This window comes from Mustelus asterias, chromosome 11, assembly GCF_964213995.1.
Source record: "Mustelus asterias chromosome 11, sMusAst1.hap1.1, whole genome shotgun sequence".
NCBI lineage: Eukaryota > Metazoa > Chordata > Chondrichthyes > Carcharhiniformes > Triakidae > Mustelus > Mustelus asterias.
Window position 1 is genome coordinate 13,251,661 of NC_135811.1, and position 18,882 is coordinate 13,270,542.

The window sequence follows — 18,882 nt, forward strand, 5'->3', positions numbered from 1 at the left end:
CTGGGTCCTCAGCACATTACCCTGGTTCCCTGGATTACTAGTCCAGTGACAGTATCGCTATGCCATTGCCTTTTTGAATTGCCTTTTGGAATTTCACAGTTACTTCATTGCAGTGTTAATGTAAGCCTTACTTGTGACTAATAAATAAACTTTAACTTTACTTTTAACATCATGAAACATTAACTCTGGTTCTCTTTTCACAGATGCTGTCAGACCTGTTGAGCATTTCAAGAATTTTCTGTTTTGCCAAAAAAGAGACATGCTGTTGAAGTATATTGAGTTGCACTCATACAGGAAAGAGGCAAGAGCACAAAATTACATTGCACGAGTAAAGGTGCTAAGTGTGCTAAGAATTACATTGGGTGGGATTTTCCAGCTCTTCCCACTGGGGGAGCTTCCAGTCAAGACTGATTCCCCTGCAGTGGGTTCTCCAATGGCGGAGCGGACAAGCCATGTAAAATTTTGATTTGTAGACTTTAACAAAACGGGAAGATCCTGCCAGCAGCCAATGGATCGCTACATCCACCGTGCAAAAAAACCATCACCACCATTAACAACCAATTTACAATTATCAATTGGGCTTAAAGTGTGACTCACTTATGCTTGCTAGAAGCTACTTATATCTTTACCCACGGACCAGTTTCTGCAGGCAAAAGAAACATGTCCAGACATTGTGCCTTTTTGAATTAAACAAGATAGTGGAGAACACTTGTTCCCTCGTACATCCTCCATGTGAACAGTTTAACTAAATTAGAGTTGACTTTGCAACCAATCATCACCCTTTTCTCATGCATAGAACATAGAACATTACAGCGCAGAACAGGCCCTTCGGCCCACGATGTTGCACCGACCAGTTAAAAAAAAAACTGTGACCCTCCAACCTAAACCAATTTCTTTTCGTCCATGAACCTATCTACGGATCCCTTAAACGCCCCCAAACTAGGCGCATTTACTACTGATGCTGGCAGGGCATTCCAATCCCTCACCACCCTCTGGGTAAAGAACCTACCCCTGACATCGGTTCTATAACTACCCCCCCTCAATTTAAAGCCATGCCCCCTCGTGCTGGATTTCTCCATCAGAGGAAAAAGGCTATCACTATCCACCCTATCTAAACCTCTAATCATCTTATATGTTTCAATAAGATCCCCTCTTAGCCGCCGCCTTTCCAGCGAAAACAATCCCAAATCCCTCAGCCTCTCCTCATAGGATCTCCCCTCCATACCAGGCAACATCCTGGTAAACCTCCTCTGCACCCTCTCCAAAGCCTCCACATCCTTCCTGTAATGTGGGGACCAGAACTGCACACAGTACTCCAAGTGCGGCCGCACCAGAGTTGTGTACAGTTGCAACATAACGCTACGACTCCTAAATTCAATCCCCCTACCAATAAACGCCAAGACACCATATGCCTTCTTAACAACCTTATCTACTTGATTCCCAACTTTCAGGGATCTATGCACACATACACCTAGATCCCTCTGCTCCTCCACACTATTCAAAGTCCTCCCGTTAGGTATGAATTGTCGCTCCCTTTGAAATTTGGCATTCTTGTGTCTGTTCTGATGAATTTAAGATGAAAAGCTTTTACAGCATGTCTCTTTTTTTGAGCAATATTCAAGTTCTATACTACCAAGTGATAATTTTCTGTTTTATTTCAGATTTCCAGCATTCTTACTATAAGCTCTTCAGTCTGTCAATTAGACTGGTTGTCAGACTGGAAACCTGGTGGAAAAATTTGAAACATTTTCCACTGTCAATTTTCACAGGACCTCCAGGAAACCTGTACTTCCAGGTTTTCCATCCAGAACTCTTCCTTCCCATTCCCTCTCTGCCTCCCCATAAATATCAAGGTTACTGTTTTGATTCCACTGTTTCGGATCAGATTATTAAATACATTTGGACAATATTCAGCACATCGAATCAATATCTTCCAGATTTGTGAAATTTTATGTGCTTTACCATCTGTTATTTTCACTGATACATCATCAGATGAAAGCACTGTCAATTGCTGTGATATCAAGGGTATAATTACCTTCTGTAACGCTATAATAGGAAAATGATATAGCAACATGATTTGTGAAAGAATGCACTCATTTTATGATTCGCAGTGAATTGTCAGGATATTCACTACACAGTATATTACAACTTTTAATAGCAGATTACTGTCACACTTCTTTCTTTTGCAGCTGTTAGTCTAGTTGTGTACAAACAAATCAGTTTAATATATCATCATCTGATGTACACTGGAGCTTTGCCAACTCCCAATGTTATTATGAAAACAGAATGTCTTCTACATAAATATATTTATACTGTAGACATTTTTAGGACAAAATTAACATATACCATATCTTGTAAAAAGTCGTTCTGGAAAGGGAAAATCCTATTCTGCTCAACAATATTAAAATGCATTGTAGACACAGTAATACATTTATGATTATTACCTTTACTGTCAGCATAACATGTGTGTAACTCTTCAGGATTTCTACTGCTTTGCTGTGGGTTATTTTCTCGAAGCTTATTCCATTGGCTCCCAGGATTTGGTCACCAACTTTGATGCCATTCTGTTCTGCTAGTCCTCCGGGATCAACTCTGCCATTGAATAATTATCTTTAATACAAAGATGCTCAATAAAACAGAAAACAAAGAGACACATGAAATCAGAACATTTCAGCTGATATTTTACGACACAAACCAGCAAAGTCTGATTGTACTAAATTAGTGTTTTCTGGCTGGGCAGTAGTGGGGTGACTACAATTGGTTGTAATACCTTTAGATTACAGAAGATCGGGTAAAAATTGACAAGATGTCTGCTTTTGACAGTCAACATCCTTGGGGCTACCATTGACTAGAAACTCAACTGGACTCGTCACAAAAACATAGTGGCAACAAGAGCAGGTCAGAGGCTTGGAATACTGCTGCAAGCAACTCACCTCCTGATTCCCCAAAACCTGTCCACCACCCACAAGGCACAAGTCAGGAGTGTAATGGAATACTCCCACTAGCCTGGATGGGTGCAGCTCCAACAATACTCAAGAAACCTGACATCATCCAGGACAAAGCAGCCCGCTTGATTGGCACTACATTCACAAACATCCACTCCCTCCACCACCGACACACTCAGTAGCAGCAGTGTGTACTATCTACAGGATGCACTGCAGCAATTCACTAAAGATCCTTAGGCTGCACCTTCCAAACCCATGACCACTTTCATCTGGCAGGACACGAGCAGCAGATACATGGGAACACCATCACCAGCAAGTTCCCCTTCAAGCCACTCACCATCCTGACTTGGAAATATGTCACTGTTCTTTTGCAGTCGCTGGGTCAAAATCCTGGAATTCCCTCCCTAACGGCATCGTGGGTCAACCCACAGCACGTGGACTGAGCGATTCAAGAAGACAGCAATAAACGCTGGCCAGCCAGCGACGCTCATGTCCCACGAATGAATAAAAAAAAGTCATCTTGCAATTGTTGCTCAAAATACAGGTGTCAATCAAGAGTGGAATTGGGTTTAGGATTGTGCACATCACAACTGAAACAGCGTTAACACATATGTAACACCCACTATCTCTGTTCACAGATAAAGAATAGCCACTTGCGGAACGCACTAAGAGGTTCCTGGTGCCTACAGAACCATAGTCTGGAAAGAATTGAACATCTTCAAGAGGAGATTAGGGAAATTAAAAAGTTGAAGGGAAGTAAAAGCAATCATTATGTTTTTAAAGCATTCAAAAAGGGAACTGCCATCGACTCAACAGCATTGCTAATCTTTTTTCAAGTGTTGTGCAGAAAAAAAGATGTGTGGAAAATGTTCCCTCCAAAATTTCTTGTCGTGTGCAGACTGTTTGTTGTCCTTCTAAGAAAGTTGTTTGGCTGTGCACCTATGCAGCTTAGAGGGACAAATGAGAGGGGAGAGGGCAACTGAAACTTATCAACAGCAATAGTGCAAGACAGGCTGATGGTAAATCATGTCCAATTTATTTTCCACTGACTTCAACTAAAAATAAGTTTGGGTGCAATGCAAAATGGTCAGCCTGTTCACCATCATTCTGTTTTGTGCTATCACCTGATCAATTTCATCCCCATAAATGCACTGTAACATAGAAGTAAATATACTTTTAAATATTTAAATAGTACAGCACATCTGATGAATAAAGTATATGAAATTTACACTGAAGTATAAAAATGTTCACAAAATGCTCTATTTATGACAAACAAGTTGTGCTGCAAATGACTGCAAATGATGGTCCCACATCATTCAGGTTTTGTGCAGTTATGTGCAGAATCACAGTTATAACGTCTCTCTCCTAACAAGAAATTCATGTGCATGTTTTTAACATCAATTTAAGAAGTCTAACATTTAGTTAGAACAAAAAAGAATTTTGGTCGGCCTAAATAAAAACCCTTTTATTTGAAAACCATTTGTTATTTGTCTTTGTGTCTTGCTATTGATTCTCTGCATATGTGATGTCTCGGAAGCACGTAAGGACATATTTTTCAACCACGCACTTTTCTGGTATGAATGCCAAATGTGGTTGTATTACATTTCTCCTTGCTTTATTTTAAAATAGGCATAAGTTTAAAAGTTATGGATTTTGCCTACAACCAAAAAACATAGATCATAAACTTTTCCAACCTAGTACCTATTAGCAGTTTACAGCTTAAGTGTTTGATTTTAAAAATAACATATAGGGATCATGACACTCTGCTCTTTAAAATCTTTAATAACCGGCAAGATCAATATACTGATTAACTTTGTATAAACAGCATTCAACAGAAAGCTGAACCTTACCTGGACACATATATTCCCAAGCCAAATTCCTTCCCACCTCTAATATTAAAACCTAGGCACACATCATCTGAACTGGTGTAGAGGTGGATAATTTTCCTGGTTCCATCCTCAGACATACTGTCTGTAGAATTTTTAGTTTTCTCTGCTATTATCTTTCTTGTTGCTGTGTCAACCCTAATAAAAAAAACGAGATTTCTATCTCTGCATCCTCAGTGAAGCATTAATAATTTAATATGCAGTAAATAAATGAAAATGTTTTGTTGTGACACCAATTTCACACAGAATTACATTGAAATTACAATGTGGAAACAGCCTAGTTGGCTCAACCAGTCTTTGTTGATGTTCATCTGCCAAACAAACAATCATCCAAAAAGCAAACGCCTGCCCTATTCACATAGCCTTTACACCTTTCTTTAAAACATCAATCCAATCTCTGCTCACAAATTTACATAGCCTCTACTTCAATCGTTAGCTCCAGTAGTGCAAAATTGCTCTAATATGCAGTTTTCTTAAAATAACATAATTTTATCACATGCTCATTTAAAATCATGGGACTCGATCTACTTATTCCGCAACCTATAAACCTACTGCTTTTAGCACCTTTGTACCATCATTTAAAATGCAATAGTTGTAAAGTTTATTAATATTAGAACTAGTTTTATAGTTGCAGAACATTTAAACATATGTACCTTGTACATCGATTGTTAGCACAAAAAAATCATAGAAAGAACAAGAAAGTACAATATATAAGTGTGCAAAATATATACAATGCTAAAAGTAAATTATACTTTCTTCAGGAGATCATAGTTTGCTCGTGCACACAAGAAAGACAACTTTGAAGGCACAGTGAGAGTGTTTCATACCATTTGTAACTATCAAAAAAATTAATAAAGTAAAACACTAAACGACTATTTTCCTTGATGTGACAAAGGTTCAGAACAACGTTTGTAACCCCTCCTCTCAACCAAAACATCAGGCATGTTAGAAAGCACTTCTCCAAATATCAACTGGTTGTTTAGCCTTCCTTCTTCATTCTCCAACACCATGCATATGTAAGCATGAGCATTACATTGAAAGACATTTGGGAGAACATTATAATTTATGTGTTTATATTTTACACTAAACCGCTTGCAGCCCTGTTGACACTGGCAATAGAATCAGGTTTCCTTTACTTGCACTTATTTTGTGTTGCAGATTTCTAAAATCAACAAGACTGACTGAATTCTGCAGATTGGTGCAGGAAAACAATTGAGAATGAAATGGAAATATTTGTATTTTGGTGTGATGTCAAAATAACTCACAGAAAGCTGCTAGTCCATCAAATGTGATGTTGACCAGGTCACAGTCCCACCAATTCACACTTGAGAGGCAAAATTGTTTTCAATCATAACTTTATAACAAAAAAATTGTGAACGTGCAGTTTAATTTCCCATTTGTATGCTAGATTACTTTTATGTTATTGAGAAGACAAATTTTACCCCAGGATCACTTATGATCAAAATGACTGCACGAATTGTACATCAAGTTCAATCTATCTGTTCCTTTATTAACATTTTAACCTTTGTGGCTTAAGGCCAGAGTTTGCTTCAAATACTCCAAAAATGTCACATGTATCCCAGCACAGAGCAACACGAAAAATGTGCAACGTCCTGGAAGTTTACTTACCATGTGGTCAGTTCTCTAGAAAATTTGATCCCTGGCACTTTTCCCAAGCGTCTTACTACCAAACGTAAGCGATGGCTTCCAGTGAGCACAGTGACAGCACTTCCCATTGTGATATTTTCTAAACTGATTCCATTGACCTCCATAATTTTATCACCAACGCAGAGGCCACTTTGTTCTAGGCAGAAAAACAAACTCATTGAGAATCTGAATGTTTTGCAGCTCATTTGTTGCGATATATTGGCTCTGAACACCTGTAGACTGGCAATCACAGTCAGATTGCCGCTCCACTCTTAATTTCTTGGCTGGAAATCCAGATGCTTCTTTCTCACCTGACCTTCCGACTCAGGTCGGGCAAGAACTGTGCAGCACTATAGTTACCCAGGAGTTAGAAATGGTTTTAATTCCACTAACTTTTCCTGGGTGACTATTCTGGTGAGGCAGTCAAAACTTTCTGAAGTATGAGATTTATACTGTACTCTTTTGGATGGTTCTAATTGCAGGGAAATTTCCCAATGTGAGTTTAAACTTCCTGGGTTACTGCCATGCAATCCTTACCTGAGGACGGCTGGGGAATGTTCCCCAGTGTATCTTTGGTGTCTTCCCCTCCTCCCCCCAATTACAAAGACCTGGAGCTCGGAAGTTACAGGCAGTAATTTCCTTCTTGTACCCTGCACTCTTTCCAATACAAGCACAATAACAAGCAGAATATCTTACAAATAAGGAGGAGAGGAATAATATAATGGTAATAGTCTTAAATTACAAGGACAATGTACAAGTTCAGCTAGCTTCCGCTTCAAACTAAAAGTATATTAAAACTAATAGCAAATAAGTTAAGAATTTCTGTTTTAAAGATATTAAAGACATATCTTACCAGCTGCACTTCCTTCTTCTATTCTGCTAACAAATATTCCAAGACCATGTTCGGAGCCCCCACGGACACTGAATCCCAGCTTCCCATCAAGGTTTTTCCCCACTGTGATGGTATGGATTGCCTCAGCTGAATTGCATTCTTCAGTGCCAGCTGTGGGAATAAATATATTTCACCAGATTAATTTGATCTCTGTCTAAATCTCATAACAGTTGAAGGAAAGGTACCTCCCTAAAGAGAATGAGAAGAAATTAGTTCAGAAAAATCAGTCAATTAATCACCTGGCTCTCTCACCAAATTCTTGCACTAATGAAAAAGCAGCAAAAACCACTTTGCATTTCTGCTGTGAATACTAGTACATTGTTAGATGTAGCATTCAAATCCTGGATCAGCATGAGAGATGCTGAAAATTCCAATATTCATTTCATTTACCTGAGGGTCAGCTTGGTTCAATTAATTGAATTCTCTCACCATTGAGTCAAAAAGTTGTGTGTTCCAGCCACATTCCAGGGCTTGAGCATAAACTTTAGGCTGACATTGTCGTGCAACGCTGAGGGACTGCTTAATTATGGAAGCATACTATGGATGAAGGTTTTGTCTGTTTGTTCAGGTTCAATCTGACTGTTTAGGTAACTGATAAATGTTCCCGGACACCAGGCATGTGGCCAGGTGTAAGCAGTACATTGTTTAATTTCCTGGATACAATCCACTGCACAGATTGAATAATCTGCTGTTCAAGAGAATTAAGCCCTGTTATAGATAAAAATATTTGTAAACTCACAAAACTATCATAAGGGTTTTCATGCATATTAGCATTTTGTTCTTTCAAAAGTAGGAGACATGCAAGCAAGAACTGAGGATGGAGCGGAAAGGGGAAGTAATTAGTACAAGCATAGCATAAGAAAGGAGTATGTCCATATCGATTGAAGGAGAGGCTAGAATGAAAAATGCCAGCATGAACTGAGTGGAAGATGGGATTGAAAATGTAAGTATGAGCTGAGGGAGGGGCAGAGGAAATCCTGTCAAAGTTAAACCTGGGAGCAGAAGACTGACAACTAAAGGGGGAGAGGGAGAAGAGTGCCAGTATGAATTGAGGAACGAGATGGAGTAGAATGACAATGTGAATTTGGGAAACACGAGTGACAGCATGAACAGATGGGAGGGAGAACAAATGTTCCATCTTAAATTTTGAAAAGAGAAGGAGAAGCAAGTCAACATAAAATTAATGCTTTAAAGTAAGAGAGAGAGAGAAGAGCAGAATGAAAGGGGACAGGCAGAGAAAATTAATTAAACCAAACCAGAATGCAACATTTCCAATGCAAAATTTCTGAACTTTTTAGGGAAGGCATGCCTTTAAACTGTCCATCAATTTGTGCAAATGTGAGTTTGTGTATGTGCAAGTGTGGAGGCAACAAAGGGAGCAAATGTGTAGAATTATACATTTACAATCTATCTCCTGTATGATGATATTGTTCAGGTAGCAAGTAGATGTCAGTGCTCCAGCCAATATTCCTACCTCAACAAGCATCACCAAAAAGCAATTAATTTGTATCACTGCTGTCTGGCAGATCTTGCTGCCTGTAAATAAAACTCTATGGTATTTCCCCATGTAACTACAATCACTGGAGTTCAAAGTAATTCTCTGTATGTGAAAGCAGTTGCAATATTTCTGAAAGATATTACATGGTGCAACAGAAATCCAAATTTTTCATCTACATAACAAATGTAAAACTCCTATATCAGAATCTATTTTGTGCCAGAGGTGTAAAAATATTAATTGACTCCATGACCAGATCTAAATGCTTTTGGTTTATTCTAGACTATTATAAATAATAGAACAGCATAAAACACAGCATAATATGTACTGAATTTAAGATAGATGTCAGGATTATTTGATAATTTCCCCGTGGCAGCACAGTGGCACAGTGGTTAGCACTGCTGCCTCACAACTCCAGGGACCCGGGTTCCATTCCAGCATTGGTTGACTGTGTGGAATTGGCACATTCTCCCCGTATCTGCAAGGGTTTCCTTCCAGTGCTCTGGTTTCCTTCCACAGTCCAAAGATGTGCAGGTTAGGTGGATTGGCCATGCTAAGTTGCCCTTTGGTGTCCCAAGATGTGTAGGTTAAATGGATTAGCCATGGTAAGTGTATGGGGTAAGAAGTCTCACAACACCAGGTTAAAGTCCAACAGGTTTATTTGGTAGCAAAATCCACTAGCTTTCGGAGTACTCCGAAAGCTAGTGGATTTTGCTACCAAATAAACCTGTTGGACTTTAACCTGGTGTTATGAGACTTCTTACTGTGTTTACCCCAGTCCAACGCCGGCATCTCCACATCAAGTGTATGGGGTCACAGGGATAGGGAGGGAACTTGGGTGAGGTGCTCTGTCAGAGACTCGGTGCAAACTCAATGGGCCAAATGGCCTCCTCTGCACTGTAGGGATTCAATGAATTGTATGAAATAATCTAGATACAAGTTAAAATTTATTCCAAAGGGTTCAGTTTCTCAGTTCAGTCCTGGATTGTGAATCTGAAGTCAGTTGAAGGACAGTTGTTATGTGAATCAGACATTTTTCCCCGAAGGAGCAAATGATTCATTAGCTTGTCTGGATATTTAGAAAGACAACCACCCCATTGTATTGGGAAATAATTTGTCCTTGGCTGCACTATGAGAAAAGCTTTTATAAATCAGAACACAGACACCACAAATTCAAAGAGAAAAGGGTTATTGAGCATTCAAAAGATAAGGGATTGAACAGAGACAGATTCTGTCCTGGTTGTAAGACATGACACAGCTTGTTTTGTTTAAGTTAAGTAAGATTAATTGCTGTGTATTATTTTAGTTTGTATGACTACATGATCACAAATTACACCTTAACTGAAATTGTTGAACTCAATGTTGAGTCCAGGGGGGTGATTCTCCTATCCCGACATGCTAATCGTTTACCGCGGCGGGCTGGGAGAATCGTGTGTGGGCCGATTCGCGGGATTCGTGCACGCGTTCCTGACGCGCGCGCATCTCTGATGACACTGTCAGAGATGCGTGCACAAAGTATAATTCCACACTTTCCAGTCGGGACGACACTGGAAACCAGCGGGAACAACAGGTAAGTGATTTTCATCTATTTTTAATCTTATTTTAATGTCATTACCGGGCCCAGGACTGAAGTCTCCGGGCCCACTAGCATCTCCCACCCCGTCAGTGCAATTTCACTCCAGCGGGGTTCAGACTAGCTTTCCACTTGCGGGGAACTAGCTGGAGTGAAGGGGGGGCAATTGGGGCCCCCCAGAGGGTCGGGCGGTGGGGGTTTGTGTCCCCAGGCATGGGCACCCTGGCAGTGCCAGCCTGTGCCTCCTGACACTGCCCTAGGGGCAAAGTACCCATGCCCAGGGGGCATCTTGGCGCTGTCCACCTGGCATCGGGCAGTGCCAAGGGGCGGGGCCTGGGGAGGGCCTAGGGATGATCTGTGGGGGTGGGAGCTCCTGCTGCCACTTTGCATTGGGAACGATCGGGGCTGGAGGAAGGGGGGGTGGTCTGCTGGGGGAGGGAGGGGGGGGTTTGCCTCCCATGGGGGAGTGGGGAGGTTTGCTGGGGGGTGGGGTCTCCCACGGGGGGAGCGGGGAGATCTGCTGGGGGGAGGGGGGATCATCGCTGCTTTGGGGCGGGGGGGGGGGGGGGGGGCGGTGGTGAGAGAGCTGGAGATCGGTGTTCCGGGATGGGAGGGGAGTCGGGGCCAGCCCAGGAATGGTCGTGGGGGCCATCGGGGGCCTGGGGGGGGCAGCACTCCAAGGGTCCTGGGCTGGCCAGCGATCGAGCTGGCCAACAAACTGCAGGCTGACAGTTTGGGGCCACTGCACATGCGCAGAAGCCCGGAGCTGTCAGACTCTGGCGTGAATAGGCCCTGCCCCCCGAGCTTTTAATTAGATTCACAATTGTGAGCTCTGCATTTCACAGACTGTGGGAGATTCTGGTGTGAACTCCCACTGAGAAAACCAGCATGATTTACACCTGTTTTCCTGCGAATTCAGCACTTAAGAGTTTTTTTGGGAGAATCGTCCCCCCAGATGTCTGTCACATGTCTAATTGAAAAAAATCAGAGCAGGATCGAGGAGCCAAAGGTAGCATGGTGGCACAGTGGTTAGTACTGGTGCTGTGAGGCAGCAGGGGCCCGGGTTTAATTCCTGGCTTGGGTCACTGTCTGTGTGGTGTCTGCACATTCTCCCAGTGTCTGTGTGGGTTTCCTCCGGGTGCTCCGGTTTCCTCTCACAGTCCAAAAGATATGCAGGTTAGGTGATTTGGCCATGCTAAATTCTCCCAGGGTGTACCCGAACAGGCGCCGGAGTGTGGCAACTAGGGGATTTTCACAGTGGCTTCATTGCGGTGTGAATATAAGCTTACTTGTGACTAATAAATAAACGTTAAAAAATGGTATACTTTTGCTCCCAATATGTGTGTTTGTATGTAACTAGGCAATTCTGTTATATCTGTTTTCCTCTATGTGTCGCCCTACTATAAAATAAAGCAGTTTACTGATTCAATCGTGCCCTGTCTCACCTGGTGTAATTTAATGTGCCTTTGGGAAAACTGAAGAAACACCAATGAAAAATGCACAGATATCTGGTCAGGTCACAAGAGAAGTTCACTGTTAAAACCCTTTGCAGTGTGTTCTAACACAAACCTCCTGCATAGTGCATCCTCTGAGTAACCTTAAGATCATAGAATCCCTACAGTACAGAAGGAGACCATTCGGCCCATCGAGTCTGCACCGACAACAATCCCACCCTATCCCCATAACCCCAAATATTTACCCTGCTAATCCACCCGATACTAGGGTCAATTTAGCATGGCCGATCAACCTAACCCGCACATCTTTGGACTGTGGGAGGAAACCGGAGCACCCGGAGGAAACCCACGCAAACACACGCACCTATTTATTGACAATGGCATCCATTGTTTGCGTGGGAAACCCACGCAAACACACACACTTATTTATTGACAATGGCAAATTATTGACAATTTTTACTCTACCCCGCAGTAAGATGTGGGTTGAAGCTTTACTCATTTTACATGGAACAGCATTAACAGTTCAGGATGTGATCTTTCATCAGAACTGGGAAATTTTAGAAATGTAACAGCTTTTAGGTGGGTTAAAAGGGAGGGGTAGAAAAAGAAGAGTCCCAAGTGAGCTCAACGCAAGCTTGATGAGCAGTATCTCATTTTTTGATTAGACATGTTACAGACATCTGGACCCAGCACTGAGTTCAACAAATTCACACCATAATTTCAGTTTCCCCCATTTTATTTTGTTTTCTTTTTATGTCTTGGCCTTAATCTTGGATTATCTCACTTGGCTTTCAAATGGTAATGGTTCATTATTCTGCCAGTCAATCCGTCTTCTGCACCAATTGTTTGTTTCTTTATTTGTCCTTATTACCACTCTCTTTGGTTGTGCCCCATCAATTCTTGCATCATTTAATACCTCACACCCTCCGCCCAAGCAGAGACCTTCCCTTTGTTCCTTTTCTACTCTCCTCCATTTCACCTACATTTCTAACATTCCCCAGGGCAGAATTTAATAGGCTCCCACCTGCAGGTTGTAAGAGGGGAGAAGGCCTGTAAAATGACTTGGGAGCCTTATTGCCGCCACCTTCACTCTCATGTCCTGACTCATGTCTGGGGCTGGGGTGGGGGTGGTGCGAGGCCTATGACCCCTGCCCACCCTCACCCAAATTGTGGATAATCAATTGCCATTTAAGGGCTGTTTTCCACCCGTCTTCAATTTTCAGACTGGTGGGGGGTCATGGATGTTGGATGGGAGTGGCAGTTGGGGAAGGGAGGAAATCGGGGGGGGGGGGGGGGGGGGGGGGGGAGGAGGAGTGAGTAGGTTTACCATGCTCATGCCTTGTGATCAGGGTGGGGAGGATTGGGGGAGAGGGTGGCAAGAGAAAGCGCCTTCACTGGCCTCTTTCCCTGTGGGACACTGATACCCATGATGTGGAGATGCCGGCGTTGGACTGGGGTAAACACAGTAAGAAGTTTAACAACACCAGATTAAAGTCCAACAGGTTTATTTGGTAGCTAGTGGCATTTGCTACCAAATAAACCTGTTGGACTTTAACCTGGTGTTGCTAAATTTCTTACTGTGGACACTGATACCATCAAGGTCTTTACCCCTCTTCCCCTCCCTTGGATACTCCCTTCCCTTCGGTCTCTGTATTAAGACATCCACCACCCCTGCGGCCATCCTTCACAGCCCTGCCGTGACCATGACACTTCCCAGCACTCAGCTAAATCCCAGCTCTATCACTGGCTCTTGGGACTGCCTATATGTTCAGCAGAGGCCACCAGACATGCTCGGCAACTTTCTGAGGAAGAACTTAATTTTCCCAAATGAGGGGCAATAGTCAGAGTTAAATGGCTGAAGAACAACCAACATCAGCAGGGACGCACCTCCTGCTGACTCTTTGGATGCAGGGCACCCATTAAAACATGTCCCCAACTCTGAAGAAAAGTCACAACCTGAACATTGGGCTGAATTTTCTGGTCCATCCTGCAGTGAGATCATCCAGTCCTACCAGTGGTGACCTCCCTGTGGTGGGTTCCCCGGTGGTGTGGCCAGCAAAGAACGCAAAACGCATTGGACATTGGCAGGACAGGAAGATCCCACTGCTAGTCAAGGCAAGCAGCTTCCACCATTGGAAAATACACTACTGGGAATGTGTAAAATCCCACCCATTAACTCTGTTTCTCTCTTCATAGATTCTATCAGACCTGCTGAGTTTTTCCAATATTTTCCATGCTTATTTCAGATTTTGAGCTTCCACGGTATGTTGCTTTTGGACTAAGGGGAACAGATTTACAGATTATAATTTTCAACCGGATTCCACTCAGAACCTAGAGGTCAAAGAAAGCTCTAATTTATCACACTGTGGTTGAAAGCTTTAAAGGCAGTCAAACTGCTAATCATCTCTGTAACCTGATCCAATTTAAAAGTAATTGTGAAGTGGACAGTTTTCATTAATTATAATGTTATTATCCAGATATTATGCCCTTACCTTCAACTGGAGAAGTACCAGTAATAAGGATCACCCTGCCCATGGGTGAGGTAGATCGGGTTCCTCGAGGCTGTCCATTCACTTGTTTGTGCTGTTTCTTCAGCAGGTACTTTGTTGCTGTGTTTGCACCACCAGCATGATTGCTGGTGTGTATAGCATTAGTCATCTCCCTTCTTGCGGAGTCAAATGAATGCGCCATGCCAGTGCAGTGCACCAACAATTCATCAATAATCTGGTTTGTATAAATTACAGAATGTTTATCAGGCAAGAGAGATGGGTCTGTCAATTACGTTCATTTTTACTGTCTGGAACAGTACAAAGGAATCCTTGTCTTACATCTTCCTTCCCAATCAATTGGTGACATCGTGTGGAAAAATATGTCAGAAACAAATGTTGTGTGGCAACAAATAATTGCCAAACTCTCCATCATTTTGTCTAAGTGATTATCTGACAGTTATTGAACTGGAAAAAAAATAAGCAATACTGTTAAATTAAACTAATGGAAGTTACTTATATTAAAATAAATAACACAGGACTAGAATTAAATTACATGGACTTTGTAAAGCTCAATGGAAAGCCTAAAATTTATTATTTATTCAATTTCAGGTACACAAAAGAGGCAAATTACCGCCCCCCCTCCTCCCATAGGGGGTTTTCACAGTAACTTCATTGCAGAGTTAAAGTTTTACAGTTTATTTTAAAAGTTTGTGTCACAAGTAAGCTTACATTCACACTGCAACGAGGTTACTGTGAAAATCCCCTCGTCGCCACATCCGGCGCCTGTTTGGGCACACTGAGGGAGAATTTAGCACGGCCAAGGCACCTAACCAGCATGTCTTTCGGACCGTGGGAGGAAACTGGAGCACCCGGAGGAAACCCACGCAGACGTGGAGAGAACGTGCAGACGTGCCACAGACAGTGACTCAAGCTTGGGGGCGGGGGGCGCGGAGGTGGGGGGAGAGGGGGGAGGGGGGAGGCTGGTGGGAGAGGGGGGAGAGGGGAGGCTGGGGGCACGGTGGCATGGTGGTTAGCACTGCTGTCTCACAGCGCCAGGGACCCGGGTTCAATTCGAGCCTCGGGTGACTGTGTGGAGTTTGCACATTCTCCCCGTGTCTGCGTGGGTTTCCTCCGGGTCCTCCCCAACACTCCAAAGATGTGCAGGTTAGGTGGGTTGGCCATGCTAGTTTGCCCCTTAGTGTCAGGGGATTAGAAGGGTGATTACGGTGGGGTTACGGGGACAGGGCTTGGGTGGGATTGTGGTCGCTGCAGACTCGATGGGCCGTGAATGGCCTCCTTCTGCACTGTAGGGATTCTATGATTCTAAGCTGGGAATCGAACCCAACCCCGGGGGAGCCCTGGCGCTGTGAGGCCGCAGTGCTAACCACTTGTGACACTCATAAATAAATAAATAGGTAAGTAAAAGCAAGCAGAGTGATGACTGATCTTTACCCACTCTTGGAGGCTGGGCAAGAGCAGGGGCACTGTGCCAACTGCGCATGCGTCAGGTGGCAGACGCCCCTGGGCTGGAAGGCGAGTGCGAGGAGGGGGCACAGCAAGAGTTAAATAATAAATAGGACCCTTTTGTAGCGTGGTGGGGGGACAGAAACACCTTCGATTTTAACACATCAGCGCCTCATAGCACGGTAAGCTGCTAAAAGCGCCGCCGGAGAAGCTTCCAGTCTTTATTTCTCTCCACCTTGGACAGCTCCCCGCCGGGGACGAGGTCGGGGGGGCGGGGCGAGGGGCAAGGCCCGGGTCGGGCAGGGGGAATTAACAATAATTTATTATGGGGTCGGGGTTATTCATGATCAACGCGATTGCAAACGAATAGATTTTTTTAAAAAAAACAAGCCGATCGGCGTCGGCTGCTTCTCACCTGTCATTTTGAATGTGTTGACAGTTGGCCGGGGAGCTCGAACCGGCCAGCGCGAGGCGCACCTGCCGGGACGCGGCTGCCGGCGGCCCCGCCCCCTTGCACAGACCCCGCCCCCTCTCTCCTCATTGCTCCACAGCCCTGCCACCGCCGCGGCCGCCCATTGGTCCGCGCAGCCATCAATCAATCACCGCACCCGCCCACAACGGGTGCCCCAGCCTCAGTTTCCTTTTTCATTCATTCTTGGGACTTGGGGGCCAGCATTTATTGCCCATCCCGAGTCACCCTTGGTTCAGATGGACCTCTTTTAGAACAAAGAACAATACAGCACAGGAACAGGCCCTTCAGCCCTCCAAGCCCGTGGCGCTCCCTGGTCCAAACTAGACCATTCTTTTGTATCCCTCCATTCCCACTCCGTTCATATGGCTGTCTAGATAAGTCTTAAACGTTCCCAGTGTGTCCGCCTCCACCACCTTGCCTGGCAGCGCATTCCAGGCCCCAACCACCCTCTGTGTAAAATATGTCCTTCTGATATCTGTGTTAAACCTCCCCCCCTTCACCTTGAACCTATGACCCCTCGTGAACGTCACCACCGACCTGGGGAAAAGCTTCCCACCGTTCACCCTATCTATGCCTTTCATAATTTTGTACACCTTTATTAAGTCTCCCCTCATCCTCCGTCTTTCCAGGGAGAACAACCCCAGTTTACCCAATCTCTCCTCATAACTAAGCCCCTCCATACCAGGCAACATCCTGGTAAACCTCCTCTGTACTCTCTCCAAAGCCTCCACGTCCTTCTGGTAGTGTGGCGACCAGAACTGGACGCAGTATTCCAAATGTGGCCGAACCAACGTTCTATACATCTTCAACATCAGACCCCAACTTTCATACTCTATGCCCCGTCCTATAAAGGCAAGCATGCCATATGCCTTCTTCACCACCTTCTCCACCTATGACGTCACCTTCAAGGATCTGTGGACTTGCACACCCAGGTCCCTCTGCCTATCTACACCCTTTATGGTTCTGCCATTTATCGTATAGCTCCTCCCTACATTATTTCTACCAAAATGCATCACTTCGCATTTATCAGGATTGAACTCCATCTGCCATTTCTTTGCCCAAATTTCCAGCCTATCTATATCCTTCTGTAGCTTCTGGCAATTCTCCTCACTATCTGCAAGTCCTGCCAATTTTGTGTCGTCCGCAAACTTACTGATCACCCCAGTTACACCTTCTTCCAGATCGTTTATATAAATCACAAACAGCAGAGGTCCCAATACAGAGCCCTGCGGAACACCAGTAGTCACAGGCCTCCAGCCGGAAAAAGACCCTTCCACTACCACCCTCTGTCTTCTGTGACCAAGCCAGTTCTCCACCCATCTAGCCACCTCCCCCTTTATCCCATGAGATCCAACCTTTTTCACCAGCCTACCATGAGGGACTTTGTCAAACGCTTTACTAAAGTCCATATAGACGGAAAATTGGGCGGAGAGGTGGCAGATGGAGTTTAATCCGGATAAATGCGAAGTGATGCATTTTGGAAGAAATAATGTAGGGAGGAGTTATACAATAAATGGCAGAGTCATCAGGAGTATAGAAACACAGAGGGACCTAGGTGTGCAAGTCCACAAATCCTTGAAGGTGGCAACACAGGTGGAGAAGGTGGTGAAGAAGGCATATGGTATGCTTGCCTTTATAGGACAGGGTATAGAGTATAAAAGCTGGAGTCTGATGATGCAGCTGTATAGAATGCTGGTTAGGCCACATTTGAAGTACTGCGTCCAGTTCTGGTCGCCACACTACCAGAAGGATGTGGAGGCGTTAGAGGGAGTGCAGAGAAGGTTTACCAGGATGTTGCCTGGTATGGAGGGTCTTAGCTATGAGGAGAGATTGGGTAAACTGGGGTTGTTCTCCTTGGAAAGACAGAGAATGAGGGGAGATCTAATAGAGGTGTACAAGATTATGAAGGGTATAGATAGGGTGAACAGTGGGAAGCTTTTTCCCAGGTCGGAGGTGACGATCACGAGGGGTCACGGGCTCAAGGTGAGAGGGGCGAAGTATAACTCAGATATCAGAGGGACGTTTTTTACACAGAGGGTGGTGGGGGCCTGGAATGCGCTGCCAAGTAGGGTGGTGGAGGCAGGCACGCTGACATCGTTTAAGACTTACCTGGATAGTCACATGCGCAGCCTGGGAATGGAGGGATACAAACGATTGGTCTAGTTGTACCAAGGAGCGGCACAGGCTTGGAGGGCCGAAGGGCCTGTTTCCTGTGCTGTACAGTTCTTTGTTCTTTGTTATCCACGACATTTTAGATTCTGAGTTGGTGGTTTAGTGGTTAGGGTTTAGTGACAAAAACGGTTGATGAAGGAAGGGCCGTGGATGTCGTCTATATGGATTTCAGTAAGGCATTTGACAAAGTCCCACATGGCAGGTTGGTTAAGAAGGTTAAGGCTCATGGGATACAAGGAGAAGTGGCTAGATGGGTGGAGAACTGGCTTGGCCATAGGAGACAGAGGGTAGTGGTCGAAGGGTCTTTTTCCGGCTGGAGGTCTGTGACCAGTGGTGTTCCGCAGGGCTCTGTACTGGGACCTCTGCTATTTAAGATATATATAAATGATTTGG

At 44.1% G+C, this 18,882-nt stretch overlaps 1 protein-coding gene across 1 annotated transcript in view; it reads right to left on the bottom strand.

The window, feature by feature from the left end:
• The window catches only part of pdzd7a (PDZ domain containing 7a), a 98,342-nt gene extending 82,008 nt beyond the window's left edge, over positions 1–16,334 (bottom strand). Inside the window, exons 1-6 of the mRNA XM_078224347.1 lie at positions 16,261–16,334; positions 14,385–14,846; positions 7,332–7,481; positions 6,461–6,635; positions 4,796–4,969; positions 2,445–2,592 (exon numbers count right to left, since the gene is read on the bottom strand). Coding sequence (XP_078080473.1) covers positions 2,445–2,592; positions 4,796–4,969; positions 6,461–6,635; positions 7,332–7,481; positions 14,385–14,583 — 846 coding nt within the window. The 5' untranslated portion in view covers positions 14,584–14,846; positions 16,261–16,334. The remainder of the gene's footprint in view (positions 1–2,444; positions 2,593–4,795; positions 4,970–6,460; positions 6,636–7,331; positions 7,482–14,384; positions 14,847–16,260) is intronic.
• Positions 16,335–18,882: the final 2,548 nt, after the last annotated feature.